Source organism: Magallana gigas, chromosome 9, assembly GCF_963853765.1.
Source record: "Magallana gigas chromosome 9, xbMagGiga1.1, whole genome shotgun sequence".
In the NCBI taxonomy this organism is placed as follows: domain Eukaryota; kingdom Metazoa; phylum Mollusca; class Bivalvia; order Ostreida; family Ostreidae; genus Magallana; species Magallana gigas.
The window spans coordinates 10,494,399-10,514,221 of record NC_088861.1 but is presented as its reverse complement, the minus strand read 5'-3'; the positions used below and the strand labels follow the sequence as shown (position 1 = coordinate 10,514,221).

At 34.0% G+C, this 19,823-nt stretch overlaps 2 protein-coding genes across 2 annotated transcripts; one reads left to right on the top strand and one right to left on the bottom strand.

Moving 5' to 3' along the window:
• Window positions 1-612: 612 nt before the first annotated feature.
• Window positions 613-9,898, bottom strand: LOC105324710 (exostosin-2). Its single transcript, XM_011423863.4, has 10 exons — window positions 9,354-9,898; window positions 9,030-9,236; window positions 8,592-8,781; window positions 7,123-7,262; window positions 6,433-6,658; window positions 5,855-6,038; window positions 4,164-4,233; window positions 3,924-4,020; window positions 3,409-3,552; window positions 613-2,240 (listed from the first exon to the last, which is right to left on the bottom strand). Exons 1-10 carry the CDS (start codon window positions 9,839-9,841, stop codon window positions 1,890-1,892), a joined length of 2,097 nt encoding a protein of 698 aa, XP_011422165.3. The 5' UTR covers window positions 9,842-9,898; the 3' UTR covers window positions 613-1,889.
• Window positions 9,899-10,599: 701 nt separating this feature from the next.
• On the top strand, window positions 10,600-19,593 carry LOC105324711 (uncharacterized). Its single transcript, XM_034479435.2, has 6 exons — window positions 10,600-10,827; window positions 13,902-14,114; window positions 17,032-17,199; window positions 18,358-18,467; window positions 19,173-19,259; window positions 19,403-19,593. The coding sequence occupies exons 2-6, from the start codon at window positions 13,910-13,912 to the stop codon at window positions 19,406-19,408; spliced, it is 576 nt and encodes a 191-aa protein (XP_034335326.2). The 5' UTR covers window positions 10,600-10,827; window positions 13,902-13,909; the 3' UTR covers window positions 19,409-19,593.
• Window positions 19,594-19,823: the final 230 nt, after the last annotated feature.

Sequence of the window (19,823 nt, the reverse complement as noted above, 5' to 3'; positions counted from 1 at the left end):
ACACACTTTGAAATTTAGGGGGCTGAGGATTTGACAACCTTAAAACATGTATGTGTTCAAGTTTACTATTTTGCAAAAACTGTGCATACACATGTACTACATTCCTAACAAGCATAGATCTAATTTAATAAAGTACTGTAGATTTGTTATATATAAAATTGGGAATGCTGAATTTTTATCATAAAAGCGGGATTTTAAAATTTGTGAAATGTGCTTCTCCTGACTTTACATGGATATTAATTCCTCGTGTTTTATTAGGAATATATAGTAGCATGCATTCACAACATTCTGGAATCTGGCCAGTTTTTTTTAAGGTTAGCAAAAAAAAAAAAATTATTTTGATAATATGAAGCTTGTTATTACAAAATTTAACCTTTAATTTCACAGTTACTTGATGTACAAGAAATCTTGTTAAACTTTATTAACTGCATACACTTTTTTGTTTTTTCACATTAAATTCAATAATGGCTGTCAAGGAGATGGTATTTTTTGGAGCAGTGTGGATGAAACTTTAATTTAACATTGTACCATTTTAATAAGTCTCTGATTTAGGTTCTGAATCAGTTTCAGAAAATCCTTGGAAAAGATATATTTGAATAAAAATACTACAGGTATTGAGAGAGTTTTCATTTAATAAATGGATCAACACAACAATGCAGATGATCAGTTAATACATGTTAATGGTATTCATATCCCATCTACAAGTTCAATGAATTCCATAATCGGTATTGATACATGTACTTTTTACACACAAAACATATATTTTTCTTGAACACAAATTAAGTATGGAAGGGAAAGGAAAGGATGATTTGAATAGCAATAAAATGAATAAAATCTCATCTTGTTCCTTAGCAATCTGGTCAAAGCCTCGATAAATCACCAATATTTCTAGCCAGGTAGCAATCTTAAATTAGTTATTGTCAATGTTAAAGTTTACTTACTCAAGGCCCTGTCATGAAAATAATTTGCTTCAATTAAACCAGTAAATCACTGGACAATTGAAAATTAAAGTTGCCCCGCATTTTTGCAAAGTTGGTTTGTAGTACTGGTAATTCAAAAGTGAACTAAGGTTATCTTAATTAAAGCACTGTCTTAGGACATAAATACACTATTACATGTAATTATATTATGCATTAATAAAAACGTACATGTACAGTGTACATGTAGTCGAAATAAAAGAACAACCTATACCATTTAAATAGAGGTTCTACATAAACTATATAAAAGCATGCTTCATTGTATGTACATTTATTTTACAAAAATTTTAACAAATTCAACAAAACAGTCATGTAAAATCAATTGCATGATTGTAAATCTCGATAAACTTAGCACCATACTGTATTCTAATTTTTCTAATACATGTGTACACATATTTCATAAAGGTATCTACAGAAATATCCAAGAAGATGAAATTTGTGTTTAAATCATTGAAATACATTTCAAAATAAAATGGACTGATGCAGTATAACTGCAAGTGCTTTAATCATTTCTTTTCTATCCCTCATTGAATAATCTACGGTAATTTAAAAAAAAAAAAAAACTATCAAAAAAGTTAAACCATACAGGAATACCCGGTATACAAATGTTGGAAAAATGAAATTGTTTTAAAAACACAAATACTGAAGTAGCTTTCAATTATTACACACAAAATTATCTTAAATACAAGTAATTGTAGTTCATGTAACGGAAAGCTAAAAACAATTTTAAATGTTCATTAAATGACATAACATGCAGTACATGTTCAAATTTTTAAAAAGGCATTTCTAGCTTTCCTAATATCTGGATTTTTATTTAAAACAAAAAGTGAAACACCTGAAAACAATACTTGCAATATGAAAATAAAATAACTAAGCAGATAAGCAACAATAAGGTTAACGAGAGAAAAAATATCACAGACTCCCGACCTCCGTGTACATCTTTACAACATTGGGCACGTCGTCCTTATAAAGCACTGGGTCCGCCCGGAATTCCACGCCCTTGAGAGGCATGGACCGATAGGCCCGGACAAAGTTATTGACGCACTCCGACCTCTCGACCATGTGGAGGGTGTCTGAGGACAGCATCTCGCTGTTGGTGCACTCTGGACACTTGAACTTCTTGCGCGGGGTCACCTTGATGGGACCCTTACCGGTCACGTTGGAGATGAGGAAGTTCATGGCAATGTCCTCGCAGTTCATGTTGTCATCGACCCACTGTCTGATGTGACCAGGCATGTTGTAGGTGTACAGATAACTGTAATACTGTAATCAGAAATGCAATATATCATACATGTAGGTGTTCTGATAACTGTAATACTGTAATCAAAAATGTAATATATAGTATATGTAGGTGTACAGGTAACTAATCAGAAATCTTTTTCAAGTATACATCATGTAGGATTAGAGGTAACTGTAATCATAAATATAACATTATTATTTTGTGTTAATAAATTGGCATGGTGACCAAGCACATTTATCTTTATCATTAATGTAATATTAAACCATTTTGAGTTGCATGTACTTGTATTTATGTTATGATAAATGAAATATTAATCCATGGACTTGAATTAGTCACTGTTTAACTTTTAATGAATCAGATACACATTATCCAAGTACAGTCACATACAATTTGTTGGCATGTTGTATGTGTATGTTGTTGTAATACTGTATAAATCAAAGAATATAAGTACTTGGTATTAATGAATAAGCATATTGTAGGTGTTTAGGTAACATATTAAACAATAAACTGCTTTCTTTGGTGATTCACGCCGGATATGAAGGTAGCATATTGCAGAAAAAATACATAACTCAGGTTAGCGGGTTGTCTATTTTTTCTGCAATGATCGCCACCCTCATAACCCCCATGAACATCAAGAAAACATTTTATTGTTTATAATTGTAAAAAGAATGTAGAATTCACTAAATTACTGTAAATGCACATCAGTACGTTAACTAAAAGAAACAGCCAAATCATATCCCATTGGAAGTTGAGTCTGACATTAATATCATGATTTTTTTGATCAGTCTGTGATTTTACTTAGGTCACTGTATTAAAGTTTCGACCAATTGATAAACATGGCGTGTAGATTTCAGTCTGGCTGTTTCTATAGAGCTATGAATTAACTATAAATTTTCTAAGAAATAGAGGGAATCTTACTCGGTAGATGTATACATGTATATATATTGATGAATTTAATAGGTTTTTATAGACTTTTTTTAATTGTCTAAGTACTTATTATGATAAACGTAAAGGATCTTTCATATGCATATAGGTGATGGACATTTATCAGTAGCATTGTGTTAGCACCTCTTACAGTACAAATATTCTACATGTACAATGTACATGTATTGTTTTTTTCTTTATTACAACCATGTTCATTCACAACTCTATAGATAGAGTGTGCTGTAAGAAATGAGAGAGGGATCAAACCTTGTGATGGAAGGCAGCTCCTGTCAGTACCATGGAAATATTATTCTTCCACTCCGACTCGTACTTGAACTTGTTGGACTCATTTCCATACAGGTGAACTCTAGATGGAAACCCAACCAATCTGTCCGGAAACTCCCGCCACACCTGCGATGAAACAATTCTACATGTACGTCATTCATAATTTACGGAGTGATCAATTAGCTTTTAGTTTATATAGAAAGTTAATTCCTAAAGTAGCAAAAACCTCCTTTTATTAGCATGTATAAAATGGGACTTAACTCTATTTTTTTTATTTACAGTGTTGAAAAAAATAGAAATAGAGTTAATATGTCAATAAAATTGAAATATATGCTACAGTTTGACACTATGTCTAAGTGTCTAAAAACCGGCTATACAAGAACCCAATCAACAGTTTTTGCTTAAGCAATCAAAAAATAAACTGTAAATAAAATTGCTACAAAAACCACAATCAATTGCCACAACAAGACAAACAAATTCAAAGGAACTAAGAATACCTGGTATCCAAATTCTAGTTCGTCTGACGTTAACATTGTGATGTCGTCATCAATGGCAAGTATACACTCCGTCTGGATTTCATGGTATGGAAAGAACCTGCACAAAAAGGCATGGTATGTTACAGCTTTTAACACAACCCGGTTCCCAGCTTCTTTTGTATGGCTGAGCAATACAAATATTAGTGATGTATGCATGAAGTTCTAAAAAAAAAACTGTACTGTTTTACAGTGGTAACAGACCTGTTGCTAAGTTTGTTTTTCTGTGTCTGGATGATCTTCAAAGGTTTGGGAATCAGAGGCCAAGCTGTCACTGAAATGGAAATACATGTAAAGTAATAAACATAAAACAACTACTGTAATCAAATAAAAGCATCTAGTTGTATATTGCCTCTGTCTTTCTACACGTACATCATTTACCGTATTTTTCCGACGATAAGTCGGTATTTTTTTCCTCTGAAGCAGAGCACCCGACTTATCGTCTTGTTCGACTTGTCGTAGGCTCGTAGTCAGAAATTTTTTAAAAATAGCATTAAAAATCTTGGTTTTTATCATCTTGCGTTGGCTGTGTGATTGAAAATTACGTTGTTGAATTCACTGTTCATCTTTAATAATTATCATTTTCACTCATCTGTCAACACTTAAATAAATAATAATAACAACAGTTATTAAAAAATGTTACATTGTCTTTAATCAATTAAAAGTTTTACCGTTCCGTTTTTATAAACACATCGTCACATGGTTCTATGTATCACTAGTAGGAAGATAACATTGCGCAGTAAAATTGAAACCAAGTTTGAATGGAAGAAAATATTGCAGTAGGTCCGGGGGATGTTTTTTTAAATTTAATTATTTTATTTGTAAAGAGTTGTTAGTGGAAAGTATAAATCAGAAATATTTAATGGTCAAATTCAATCTTAAAATACGTAATCGGCAATTATCAATACTACTGTTTATACAATTGGCTGACACCGGTTGTGTTAATAATCTTGCCCTAAGGCTGAGATCTTTACGGCAATTTCACTCCCTGTGTATATAAAGAGTACCGTTATAAGAGTGATTATAGTTCATTGATTAATTATTGTCCAATACTTTGATTATTGTTAGTTAATTTTTTTAGGAAACGTATGTATGTCGTATATCGTCATTATCAAGTCGTACAAATGATCGATCTATTTCTAACAGTGTCTTTGTAAAACAATAGCGTGTAACTGCATTACTGGATACAAAGTAAACAAGTTTCATCAAATCATAGTAATTGCTAAGCTTTCTGCACTTGAGATCCCCCTTTGAAGTCCGACACGAGACAGGTGCATGCCTATGACACCGGAAATTGTTAAACAAACATTGACCACGCGCTGAGTCAACAGGTGGCTGGTTACGTAATGGCGAATACACTGGCGATAGTCAGAGTGGATACTTATTTTAATGCTTGGGAATAAAATATTTCTGACAAAGTAAGTTTAGTTTTGCATAACACGCGATATCGGGAATTGTTTAAAATGCAAGCGACTTTGTAGAAGTTGCCGGTATTTGAAAATTTGATGCATAAGTATAAAGCGTAATTGTTTAAATGTTAATCATTAATAATAATTGGTAGCAATATCGGTGACATCGTGGCATCATACACTGATAATGTTACTGCAGTTTTATAGGCCATTTTGAAGTGATAAGATCGACGTATGGTCTGAGATCGACGTATCATAGGATTTTGTTAAAATTTTGGCTAAAAATTGGCAATTCGACGAGTCGTCCGCATCGACGAGTCGTCGGGAAAATACGGTACATGTATATGTATCTTGAAATTTGATATAAATATTTTCATTCTGATTCCTAAAACAAATTCTGTATTTTTGATATATAATTTGCTGTGAATGAGAATTTGTATGAAAGTGATGAACACCCCTATCGCCATCTAACGGACTGGTACTTACTAGGTGGTGGAGGTTTGGCCTGGTTATTCCAGATGACCACAATTTTGGAGAGACTCTGGACCAGGGAGAGCTTGGAGATGACCTGGAATAGGGACTCCGGACGGTTGAAGGTCAGGACCACGGCAGTGAATCCCTGGGAACTGGGCGGGATCAGAGGGAGGAACATGGGATTCCACACAGCTTTCTGTAAAACAAAAATGCTGATTAGCTCTCTGCAAAAATAAATACATTGTACGCTAATTCTCAATGACAAAAAAAGAATGAAAATAAGAATATTTAGTATATAAAATGCTACATGTTAAAAATAAATTAGAGATTTGACAAGAATCTTGTTTCTATAACATAAAAAATTTAACTATTTGAAAAGACAGTGTCAAGAATTGACTATCAAGAAGTATCCCCATCTACCAAACGTCCAGGAGTACCTACAATAAAGATATCAATGAAGTCGCATGAACATATCAAGAGGTACATGTACCTATTGATAATACCAAGAAGTATCTACTATGATAATGTTACGAAGTGCTTGCTATAACAATATAGCAATTGTCTATCAAGCTATGTAAAGAAATACTCACTGGGTTTGGAATCTCGTTCCACTCTTCGTATTTCTTTGCCACGTAAGGGAACACCCGGTCGTTGATGATCTGGAGCGTCGTCTCAGTGATGGCCTTGATCGAGTGGAAGTAGTTTTCCCAGAAGAAGCGTGCCTGTCTCCTCATCTGGTAGATCCTCTCCATACTGTAGGACTTCAGGACTTCCACTACGTCTTTCAAGTTCTCCTCTCTGATAACCACTGCCGCTCTGCCAAAGTAATGCAGGTCATTACTGTATGTTGTAAATACGTACGTATGGTAATTCAGTGGTACCATTGCTGCTTACTGTATTTGATGGGTTTTTTAAAATGTAATTCTATAGCTAACTGTTGCAGTAAAGTCTTATCATTATATTGGTACACCGACTGGTTTAAAACATTTGAAGAATTAATGTTCCTAATCTTATTAAACATCTTTAAGAACATAGTCATTGAACATGGCAAAGATTCCTGAAGCTTTTAAAGCAATCAATTTTTCCATGAGTCAGTCAGTGCATGTATCTCTAATGATGATATCAATTAAAAACATGTAGTACATCTACCAACTGTTCAACAAATTTTTTTCATTTTTGTGTATCACATATAAATAAAACAAGAAGTTTTCTTATCATGTCTACTATTTTGAGCTTAATGACAGCTAGTTGACAACACAGAAAACATAAGGATAGTTAACCTTTTCCAGTCCAGTACTTCAGAGAATGGTAGGACATAACCATCAGCTACAATGACGGGGATACAGCCGGTCCTGAGAGCGTCGCTGAGGGCAGTATGTCCGAGGCGTGCACTCCGCAGTACCATACAAAACTTGCTGTCCTATGAAAACAATATATGGATTCATCATCACATAATTTATTAAACATAATTAAGTACAACAGATGATAATTGCTTTTTCATGCAATATGCAACATCTAATTTTATCAAATAAAAATGTGTATGTGTAACAAAAAACTTTACTAATTGCTGAACTTTAAATCTATTTTTAACATGTTCCGGACAGTCATGTTCAATATTTATTTTAAGTTAATGAATAGATGGATTCAAAATATCATGCAAATGATCATGAAACATGTGAACATGTGGTGAAGAACAGAACAGGGTTTGACACTAAGGCACGTCCGACCGACATTGTCTAGTAAACGATAGGTCCGGTCGGGTTAAATGTCTGTGTACTAGCCCGACTGGTCGTGTGAAAAAAAAGTGTGCACATACTTTTTCTCTAATATTCATATCAATAGAAGTAAAAGCACTTTTTCCTAACAGGCTTAAATTCTACAAACTGTAATTTAAGTACAACCCAAGGACTAACCTATAGGATGAAGTGGGGGGAATACTCTCTTTTTGATCGGTAACTTCGCCGGAATTTCCTATGAACGAAAAGCCCAAGTCGCCCTGTACACGGAGTTCATATAATCGTGTAAATTAACCCAAAGGGCAATCAAATGATAATTTTTTAATTCTAAAGACGTCTTCACAAACTCAGTTTATGTCTCATGTGATTAATTAATCTAGTCTGTCTTATCTTTAGGGGTTATAAATACGGGTGATGCAACCACAAGCTGTACAAAACGATGTTTATTACTTTACGGCCGGTGTTGATATAACAGTGAATTTGTTGGTAACTTGCAATTAACTAATAACACTGCTAAAATAATCATAAACCCTTTGTTATAATATCTTTTTACAAAATCTAAATTCTCAACATAATGGTTGGGTTGGACTTCCATGTTTCTCTGTTAAGGAGAAGTAAAGTCTCCCTAAAGTTTTGCTGGTCCCTGGTCAACCATTGAATACTTGTATCATTATTAGTACAGTTTGAATAAAATTAAATCTTAAATAGTGTTTGAATGATTCATTATTGGTAAAGATAAACCAATACAGAAATAGGTATTTAATATTTTATGTTTGTCATTTTTAACTTTTACTTTATTTTTGTCAAAATTGGTCAGAGCTAGTAGTAAAAGAGTCAGGGCTAGTGAAAAATTGCTGAGGTAGCCCGACTGGTCTAGTTATTAAAAAACTTAATGTCAAACCCTGCAGAAGAATATCTACTCAGCAAATTGGTGTATTTACATGTATACAAGGGAATACATAAAGGTCATCTCTCTCTCTCTCTCTCTCTCTCTCTCTCTCTCTCTCCAGTACCTGGAGTATATCAGGATAAGTGTACTCCACTGTTCCTTGGCACCGCTTCTTAAAATCCCAGTTTTTGCCTTCAGTACATTTATCCATGATGAGGAACCGCTTCTCAGAGGCTGCTACCTCAAACATTACCTCTTTGTACTCGCTATGAAGACCTACCTGAGCCGATACCAGTAGCCATTTTCTAGACTCTCTACAAAAGGAAATGTAGTTATTATCTTCATAAGATAAAAAGTTCTGAGTTCAAACCTGAAATAGAAAATATCAAGCATTGATGGTATATAAATTTACACTTTATTTTCTCACTTACATGTATTATAAAATACACCATGCTCTAAAATTTCCTAATTTATTTTTAATCAACAAAACACATGTATGTACATGATGTACATAATGCACTTTTTCTAACATCTGCCTATGAAACGCTTAATGTTTACTTACAAATTAGATTTGGGCTGTAAGTATGCATTCTCTAAAAATGGATTATAGACCGGGATGGACACATCAAAGCCTCTCCTGTAGGTCCAGGTAGAGAACCCCCCTCCAGCGATCATCGCCTTGCCGGTGTCTACCTCCAGTGTTGTTTTATAGTCCGGAAGTTCACCAGGCAACATGTTGAATATCAGGTGATTTGCTCCATCATTCCACCTGCAAATACATACATTATCTCATTTCTTTTGTAATTTCATTGAATTTCAACAATGTTCAAAACATTCAGTTTTAATTTTTGTTTTAAACTATACAACTTTCAACTTTTTTACTTACCATTGAAGCAAGGAATAGAGCTTGCCAAGAGCTTTTGTTCTCACATTATTTTGATTCAGGACATCAAAACTTGGTGCAAAGAGACAGGCTGTTTCAGGGTTGTTTGTGTAGTATGGACTATCTGAGATTGCCTCCAAAACCTCATTGAACTCTCTCGACAGAACAGGAGATGCCTGACTGCCATTCTCGTCAATGTATTCAACGACTGGGTACACGTACACACTAATTCTAGTCCTGTCATTATAACCACAATGGAAGACGTCTACACAGGAATGGTAGGTGCACTTGGAATTCTGTGGAGTGGGCTTACTATCAAGATTCTGTAAATTTACAGCCTCTCGCCCTGGCGATCTTTTGAATGAGTGTCTAACTCTTCCATCCTCTTCCTGAGATTTGGCTGAATTAACATGATATATGAAGTAGAAAGTGACTATCCCTCCGGCCAGCCCAAACAGCAGCATCAACGACACACGGAGTCGTACCGCCATTGTTTCTGTAGAAACTCACTGATTGTTGAATCATAAGTTACTCCGTTTAATCGGTCTTTGTGGAATCATCACAAACAAAAACAATCAGCCTAACAATTTTTTTTTTAAAAATCCATCTAATTTTGAAATTATATTTGATACATCTCGATCCCGACCTTTTTAAATTGAAAACTGAACCCGATTTTTAGGTAGAACGCTTATCTATATAGTTAGTCAGTTACTTTGTTTTTCAGTTTGACCACCCCCTTCCCCTTATACTCGTCAGTGACACTGACCAGAGTAAGGAGAACGGGATGTTTTTAATCAGACTGTTGGCTTGTTCAGAAACATAAATAACATTTATATATCTCTGGCTTGTTTTCCCTAATTACCAGAATTACACAACAGCGATGACATATATTTTCCTACCAACATTTCTACAAGCTTAATTACAACGTTTCAATTTTGATCTAAGTGTTAAGTATTCATGGTAACTTTGGTGCGTGGTAGGTGGGTTAATTAAGAAAGTTTCCAGACTTTTTTTTCAATATGGTCTGGTGATTTGATTTCAAACTTTCTATATAGCTTCATGACGACCATCGTCGGAAACCCACGGTCGGTCGCGCTTCTAAGAGAAGCGAGACCGACCGTGGGTTCCCGACAATGCATTACGATGCAATACAGACAAATTATGGATATTTACATAAAAAAATGGGAGGGGTGACACTGCGATCTTATTACTATAAACATCAGACAGCTGATAAACGCTACATACACCGGTCTATATAATAATGCGGGTTGCTGATCCGAATGACGCATGAAAACGGGCCTCTTTGAATTTGAAAGAAGTGCATGCATTCGGTTAAGCCATGCATTCAACCGAGTCCTAAAATTGTGCACTACAATTTACTGGAGCTGTACGTCAGTGCAAGTCACAGGTAACAAGGCAGAAGAGCAATAGAAACCTTCCACATTCTTCAGTTGATTTATTAAAACCTAGCTTTACGGTAAGTCTCTCTCTCTCTCTCTCTCTCTCTCTCTCTCTCTCTCTCTCTCTCTCTCTCTCTCTCTCTCTCTCTCTCTCTCTCTCTCTCTCTCTCTCTCTCTCTCTTATTAGTCAGATATAGTACCACTCACAAGAGAGAAACGAATTATTCAGAATTGAAATTTTGAATCGTTGTTCAAATAATTTTGAAAATTGGTACTTAAAGCTGTTTTGAATCTTTTGTGCGTCATACGGGTATGAAGACAGCTACATGTAGCATTGCAGAAAAAATACACAACCGGTGTTAATCATATACTAGTCTAGTACATGTATATATAGTGTAACAGAATCTGTTCGGATATAGAGAAAAGTTGTTAATACTCTAATGCATTTATCACGTAAGAGTCATAAACAACAATCTTATAGGTTTTAAAGGATCTCCATAAAAATAAGAAAAAATATAGTCCAAATATGGGATCCCCCCACTTTTATGGGACCATGTAAAAAATGGAACTGAAAATAAGGAAATTAACAGTGAAATTGAAGTTAAAGGTATACATACCCCCCCCCCCCCCCACCCACCCCCTCTTCCCCCTCCCCCGATTAGGATTTTCATGATTTTGTAAAGTAACCCTTTTCCCTTCTTTTGATTGTCAAGATTTTTTTTATGAGTCTGCCCCCCCCCCCCCCCCCACTTTCAATAACGATGCTACGTGCCTGAAATGTACGCTGTACCTTTTACCTAATAAGCTGAGCTTTTATACATATGCCAAATACTACAATATAATAAAATCTCAATACAAAATAATGGATTTGTTATGGCGTTCAATCAATAACGGCCCATGGTTACAAATTAAGGTTTCTACAAAATATTTTCAGTTTCTTTTTATAATCACAAAATTGATGTTTTTGTTTCAGATATATCAGCTTTCGTTTTCTCTACACTACTTACTTTTTCATAATCATCATTTCATTATTTTCCCAAAAAAGAAGAATCTCGCCTAAACTATGGTGATATGTATTTTTATAATGATATACTGAGTAGGATGTTAACTCTGAATGTATTTGTTCGATGTAAGTGGTGAAAAAATGAGATTATCACAATAATGTACGACTGTGAGTCGTGAATCATTAAAATGCATCTATAGAGACTCTGTTAAGTCAATGATTATTGATAGACTAAATTAAAGAATATTAATAAATGCAAATAAAAACCCAATAATGAAGACTTGCTCTAGAACCACTGCTCATTTTAAGATCCCCTTACGCATATTTCCTAGTCTTTCTTCAAAACTTTTCAGATTACAAATTAAATTTATAATAATTATGTACATGTACTATCGTTTTTAGCTCACATGAGCTGAAAACTCAAGTGAGATATTCTGATCACATTTTGTCTGTCGTCCGTCTGTCTGTAAACTTTTCACATTTTCAACATCTTCTCCAGAATCACAGGGCCAATTTCAACCAAACTTGGCACAAAGCATCTTTAAGCAAAGGGAATCCAAAGTTGTGAAAATAAACTACCACCCCATTTGAGAAAATCATGATCCCCGGGGGTGGGATTGGGCCACAAGGGGGGTCGAATTTTCACATAGGAATATAAAGAGTAAATCTTTAAAATCTTCTTCTTAGAAACCAATCAGCCAGGAAAGCTGAGACTTGTGTGAAAGCATCCTCAGGTAGTGTAGATACAAAGTTGTGAAAATCATGACCCCTGCAGGGGGTAGGGTGGAGTCACAACGGGAAGGGGGATTCTTACATAGGAATATATAGAGAAAAATCTTAAAACCTTCTTCAAAAAACCATTGCTTAGAAAAGCTTTAGTGAAAGCAACTTCAGATAGTGAAGATTCAAATTCGTTAAAATCAAAATCTTGAGGAGTAGGGTGGGGACACATTGGGGATCCAGTGGTACAAAGGAAAACATTTAATTATTCACAAAAACTGAAATGTTATCATAAATGGTTTTACTTTTATGCAAGCATTTTGATAGATTACGGATCCTTTGAAATTGTTTAGACTTTGGCCCTTAGACGATTCTTTGGCCTCACAAGGGGTTCAGTCTAATGATTTCGTAAATAAACAACTGTTTAGGATCTTTTTGAAAACTACGATGCTCAACATGTGATATGACTATAAAATCATCCTCCAGGGGGAGAATTTTATTTATACAGACCTGTATTATACCACATTTTCCAGACATTTTTATTATGACTCCATTAAGTTGATTTTATCATGCCTATTGTTGCTCACTGGTGTATAGATGTCTAAATTATCACAAAACCTCGAACTTTGACGTTCCCAGCCAATATTCCGGGAGTTTGTCATTTTGGGCGCCGATATATGAACCTTTTATATGTAGGAGACATGATTCGAACCTCCTGTTGTTACGTATGAATAGAATAAGAGAATTGAGTATTACATGCATATGAAAAACCGATGGAATATTTGCCAAATATTAGTTTGGTTTGTAAAAATACAATTTGACACTAAACAAAAACTGATAAAAAGTTCTAGTGTGTATCGCTGTTGATGACAAAATTTTATATGGCTGTACGTATATATGACAAATATTTCAATATATTTCGATGAGTGTTAATATACATTGTATATATTCAATTAAAAATGTAAATATTGAAACAATTTAGACGTTAAATCAATTTTCCTAGATGTTAGGTTTCATCTTGGAACGGTTTTATCTCATTTTTCATACAAAAATGGTTGAATAAATTGATATTTTTACAATTTATCTGTTTTGGTTTTCGCTGTATTAAGTACATTGTCTATAATAATTAAGAACTTACAGGTACTTGAACGTAAATATTTTTGTAGAATACATGTATTTGTATTTTTGTTGTGTCTTTAAAATAAATTCAGTGAGTGATTGAATTGCGTAATTTATTTTTTTATTCAAAAATACTGGACTTGCAGAAAAGAGAGGATTCCAAAACCGAGATTACACAATGTGTGCGTCTTTAAAGTAGATTGAACAAAGATTGTGACGATTTTACAATTGTGTTCGTGAGATAAATGATACTCAAAGACTTTTGTATGGTTTTCTGCGAATTTTATTTTCAGTTTCGTTTCGTTTCAGTTGTCGTCATGTCGGGGGTAGGATTTGGATTTTTTGCCTTTATTGCATTTGTTGTGATCGTTTTGTTCAACGTAGGATTTCTGACACCCCATTGGATAACAATACAAGAAACCATAGCATCGAACTCGACCAATTCTTCCACTCCATCGCCAACTATCAAAACCTGCCATCATGGCTTGTTCTACAGTAGAGATTGTCCCGAGAGTGAAAATGGTAATAGTTTATACGGATGGGAGTTGATTTTATTGATTATTATTTAGTCTAAAATCAACGATATGTAAATTTGCATGCCATGTAGTTTCCTAACTGTATTTGAATGATAACGCACATTGTTTTTAAAATATGAATTATCGAGCTTTTCCGACAAGAATTCCGAACTATAGACAAAAAAACCCAAATATGAATCATGCTGTGTAATATTTTTAAGATAGAATTAACTCCAACAAACTCTACGATGCATCATGTATCATAAGTAATTAATCGATCGCGATGTATTTCTGGAGTATGCAAGCAATATTGAATTCTGGTGTACGAAGGAATACATACGACTAACCCTCCCCCCCCCCAAAAAAAAAAAACACACCAAAAAAAAAACCAAACCAAAATAACATTTAAATTGTTCGTACCATTTAACACTGACTATTTTCAAGGTATGTATTTATAAATAAATTTCATAGAAAAAGTATATTTGAATGCATCGAATTTATCAATTATTTTCAAGTACTAAGTCTTGTCAGCGGTGATGATTTGTGCTAACTATGTAGGTCCAAACATTGTTTCACCTCCAATTTTTGTCAGAGTAAATGCATAGAAGAGTTGAGTAAAATAACCTCCCAAAAATGAATTGTCATGGTTCTTTTCATACAAAGTGGTCTTTTTTATAGATGATATTTAAAAGCTAATACTAGTATCTGGTAAAGTCTAATAATTCGTTTCTTTGGGATCTTAATATTAATTAAGTACATTTTTGCGACAAACCACTACACGACCCTTATGCAATTTGCATGTAGAACTTTGTGTCAATATACTTTTTTATGATTTGCCATGGTAAGATTCACAATACTTGAATTATTAAATGCACACATTTCCTCTTTTAAATTAAATATCAACTGTTTGCCAATTTTGTAGCGCTTATCAGGTCCAGCCATTTAAATTAAAATTAAATTCTTATTTGAGTCATTCATGACACATTTGAATCGTATCGATTATTAGTTAAGCATGTTGGATTTTGTAGCACACTGTTGACAGTATGGTGGGATACTTCTCCCCCCCCCCCCCCCCCCAAAAAAAAAAAAAACCAAAAAAACAAAAACAAAACAAAAAAACAAAAAAACCACACACACACACACACAGATGCAAGAGAAGTTTTGTCAACACGCAACTCGCGGGGGTGTTAAGGAAGCATATGGAATCTGAGTTACATGTAATTCCATGAAATCACAAATCTTAGTTATTATGTACATATTCAAATATATAAGCAACGAAACGTAGACCAAACACAAATAAAAAATACTGAAGACAATTTTTGCCAGAAATTAGTATGTATTACGTAGATTTACACATTGATGACGTCATGACTAAAAGTTGAATGTCGTTTGAATTTGATCGGAAAGCATTGTAAACATATTCAAAATATAACTAATCTAAGAACTCTAATAAAGTATTGTGGTGTGATTTATTGAGAATTGAACATACGGATACTGGGGGAGATGTTAGTTTTATCAATCATTCGCTTAAAGGTATGTAAATTTGCTTTTATTTCTCGGCCAGGCTTTCCTCTGTCGTTGTTTACGATATACAAATCCGACTAGAACAACACTACCCCGTGTATATTGAACTTGAAATTTTATACGTATCGTTAGTTTGATCAATGCTTAAATTGAAAAGTGCTGCTAGCTACCCATGGTGTGTGTTGTTTTAATGCAATTTGCCGTTTTCCGTGCAAACTTTATAAAAGTTGGGAAGGTTTTACGAGAACCGGATGAATAACTTTTTAATAAGGAAAAACATAGGATTCTAGCAGCGGTTTTGATAAAACTGAGATGTTTTACCTTCACTTGGTATGTTTATTTTATTTTGGAAACCGCGGGGTAGTGTTGTTCTATCTCATTTTATGTTAAGGAATATACGTAAGCTATTTATAGTTGTCACGTGATAATGCACCAATATGGCAGTGATGTACTACCCGATTTTATTACACTGACATCTATTTTAAACGATAATACTAAGTTTTTGATCTTATTTAAAATAATTATTTAATTTCACGATTTTGAATACAACACTCAAAATAAGACGGCATATTGCCCATATGCTTCCTTAACACCCCCGCGCTATTTGTTATGCACGTCACGTTTAAGAAAAAAGAGTCTGTTTCTAAGATAAAAAAAAACCCCATAATTTTCGTCATTATTTGATTCCATACAATCATCTGTAATATCATTTGTTGTCATCCAACTTATGTTGTGGCACATTTTGCCTCTTTATTAAAGATAAAAATTAACACATGCAGAAAAGTATTACACTCACGTAGCATCATAACCCTTGCCCCCCCCCCCCCCCCCCCCCCGTTTTCTCGTAGAAACTAATTTTCTTAAATTTACATATTTAAAATTGAATTATCATGGTGGTCCCCCCCCCCCCCCCCCACCACACTTTCTTGGGGCCATGTGAAAAATTTGACTGAAAATAAGGAAATTAAGAGTGAAATTGAAGTTATAGATTTACTTACCCCCCCCCCCCCTCCCCCCGGATTAGCATTTTTGAAGATTTTCGGAATTTTCTTTTTCAGTTTGACCCCCCCCCCCCAACTTTCAAAAACGATGCTACGTGCATGTATTACTAGTAACGGCAATTTGTGCACAAGAATAAAAAGAATTTACTTATTCAGGAAGGATATGTCTTTTCCGAATCCGTACATATTCCTTTCACTGTAAACAATATAAAAAGAAGACACGATTATTGAAATTTAATCGATTGTTTGTATGTTACATAGTTACACGACAAACGAGAGAGGAAAAGTATAAAAATAATTGATATATATATTGATATAATTAAATCTTAATTTGAGAAAACACCTTTGAGGGCAATTATATATTTTATTGATGAATTGGTACTCATTTTAACATTTTAGTATTTGACAAGACAATCATTGGACTGAACATAGCAACGTCCGTGTGTTTGACGACATTTCCACTGTTCTGGGTTTGCATTTATTGCATTACGTGTTGTGGAAAATCGGACGACAATGAATGCGCTGATAGCTGCTGCAGTCTGTATTCATTTTTTTATGCTTCTGGAGGTAAGATGCTACATGTATTTTGATTTTTTATGTTTTACATCTAAGGATGTAACTTTTTTGCATTATCATTTGAATTGATATGATATGCTGTTAACTTTTTTCATTGACCTAAGTTTATTTACTTAGATTTAAGGTTAAAAGAATAAAAAAAACGCGGGCATGTTAAGGCTTCCCGATGGATTTTACAGCGATATGTAGAAAGTCACTTGTCAGTACTTCATACGATATGACGTCATAATTAACTTTGACGTCACTATCTGCATTCCTGTCGATAGTTCTCAGGGAATGTATTTAAACGTTTCCCGTTTAAAGTGAATTATATCAAACCAGTATAATACCGCATATTTTCTTTACATAGATGCTGCTGTTAATGCTAGACGTACAGAATTCATTCATATCAAAAACCCGTATCAAATAGTCGGCAGTTTTAAAGCTTTTTAAAAGACTATTTATAAATTAGTGGTTTGGAGACTCTCCCTGTTACGTGTAAACAAACGAATGAAGAAATTTTAATGCATGTAAAACCAGCTTGGCGCAGGTAAAAGATCAACACAATTTTAGAATATTTTACGTAAAATTGGTAGAGAATATAAGTACCAATGTGAATCGTGCTTGGGAAACCTACGCATTTATCCCAATTTTTTGTAAATCGCTTTTGATTAGTAAAAATGTGCATTATTTTGATGATTTTGTGGAATGTTTCAACAATATCTTCCATAAACGAAATATCTGTTTCTTTCCCAAGCAAGAACTTCAAAGTATATGACTTAACAAAGGATTTTTCCTAAATATATGTATGATTTAATGTCATTAATCACCTGCGCCGATGCGATTTATATAGATCATTTGCAATATTAGGATTCGCCCGTCACGTGATTACAAAGAACATATGACGTCACAAAAATGCATCAAATATAATGTTTAACATCGGTGTCAATAAATGTAACATAGATTTTAAGATATACCCCCCGTCAAAGTAGTTTTGCGATGATTCAAATAATATCGTTTTCAATCTGTATTTTAGCATCGGGACGCCTTAACATTGCTGCGAACTCGAAAGAAATTGTTAATCCAGAGAGGTGTAAGGGATAATCACTTAAAATAACAGGCATCTTTCACAACCCAACATGATGATTGTAAAAATAATCCTCTTTTTAGGTCTTCTTGGGTTGGTGTCAGCCATGATGGTAACTGCAAATTATGATCATGATCTTCTAGGATGGTCTTTCTTTATGACGGTAGCTGCAACCTCCATCATTCTTGTACAGGTATCGACTGTTTCATTATCATCGTTTTATTTTTAAAAAGATGAAAAGAAAAGAAGAGAATTTTGACCAAAGTACGGTTATATTTTCATAATGACTGTTTGTAAACTTAATGACTTATGTTGATGTTAGTGTTAAAATAATGGGATCAATACAATAATCTTTCATCTAATTTAATTCGTGATGAAAATGTGACATTTATAATTTTACCTTCAAAGTCAGTGACAAATTTACAGACCATCGGCGAGGTTTAAAAAGACAAAAAGCCACAAAAACACCAAACAACCCCACTACCCCCCCTCCCCCCCAAAAAAAAACAAACCCAACCCCAAACCCACCCTCCCCCCCCCCCCCCCCCTCCGAAAAAAAACCCACAAAAAATCACAAAACCAAACAAAAACAAATGAAAAACAGCAAAATTTCAAATAAGCAACATAAATTTATGCACCTTTATAGATAGTTGTTTTTAGCAAATGATTGTTGGTAGACTACCGTTTATTATTAAATATTAATGAAAGCTTCATTAAAAAAATAATGAAGACTTTCTCTAAAACCATTGCAAATTGTAAGACCCCCTTAGGCGAATTTCCAAGTCTTTCAAATTATGATATAGTGTTGCATGTATTATTATTAATAGTAGTGTCAATAGCTTTTTTGAAGGGTATAATTATAAACCAATTCAGACTTTATTAAATGATCCTCTTTCAGATTGTCCTTCTGCTCACCTATTGCATATGCTCTCGCAATACAAGAGAGAAATGCACGGTTCACTTTGTGTACAGAAGACATCATAATGTGAGTATTATTCCATATATTGGATGTATTGGTTTGTGTAAATGAAAGGTAGTGTAATTGTGGAAATTTCTAAAAATGATATGAAATTTATCGGACTCTGGTACATTTTCGCTCATTTATAATCAATTTATTTTATTTTTCAGTACTAATGAAATTATCAGAAGAGTTTTTGTTTGAAAAAACCAAGATTGTTTCACTTGGACGTAGTTTGAACAAATTTTGAAAAATCAGATTTTGATGAACAAAGCACATAAATACTGCACCTGTCTTTTTTTACGTTGAAGACAACAAAACTTATGTTTTGCCTTTTTATTTTATTTTGTATTCTCAAAATCGTAGTAAATTTTAAAAACAGAAATCATTTTGTTCTTTCATCCAGCCTTTTATTATTTGAATATATATATTTATATTTGTGGATATTGAAATATCAAATTCTGTTTTGATATGAAATGTTCTAAAGTCATCGGTTAAATTAGATCTACGTTAGCAAATGATATTGGCCAAGGGGGGGGGGGGGGGGGGGGAGACCAACGTTTCATACCCAAACATTGGTCTACCACTGGG

Bases quoted from the DNA above. Each gene is read 5' to 3' on its own strand.
- LOC105324710 (XM_011423863.4), bottom strand. From the start codon at position 9,841: ATGGCGGTACGACTCCGTGTGTCGTTGATGCTGCTGTTTGGGCTGGCC. The intron at 7,263-8,591 runs GTACTGGAGAGA...TTGTTTTCATAG, and splicing joins CTTATCCTGATATACTCCAG to GACAGCAAGTTTTGTATGGT. The intron at 6,659-7,122 runs GTTAACTATCCT...TTACTTTGGCAG, and splicing joins GAAGTACTGGACTGGAAAAG to AGCGGCAGTGGTTATCAGAG.
- LOC105324711 (XM_034479435.2), top strand. From the start codon at position 13,910: ATGTCGGGGGTAGGATTTGGATTTTTTGCCTTTATTGCATTTGTTGTG. The intron at 17,200-18,357 runs GTAAGATGCTAC...TCCTCTTTTTAG, and splicing joins ATTTTTTTATGCTTCTGGAG to GTCTTCTTGGGTTGGTGTCA. The intron at 18,468-19,172 runs GTATCGACTGTT...ATCCTCTTTCAG, and splicing joins CCTCCATCATTCTTGTACAG to ATTGTCCTTCTGCTCACCTA.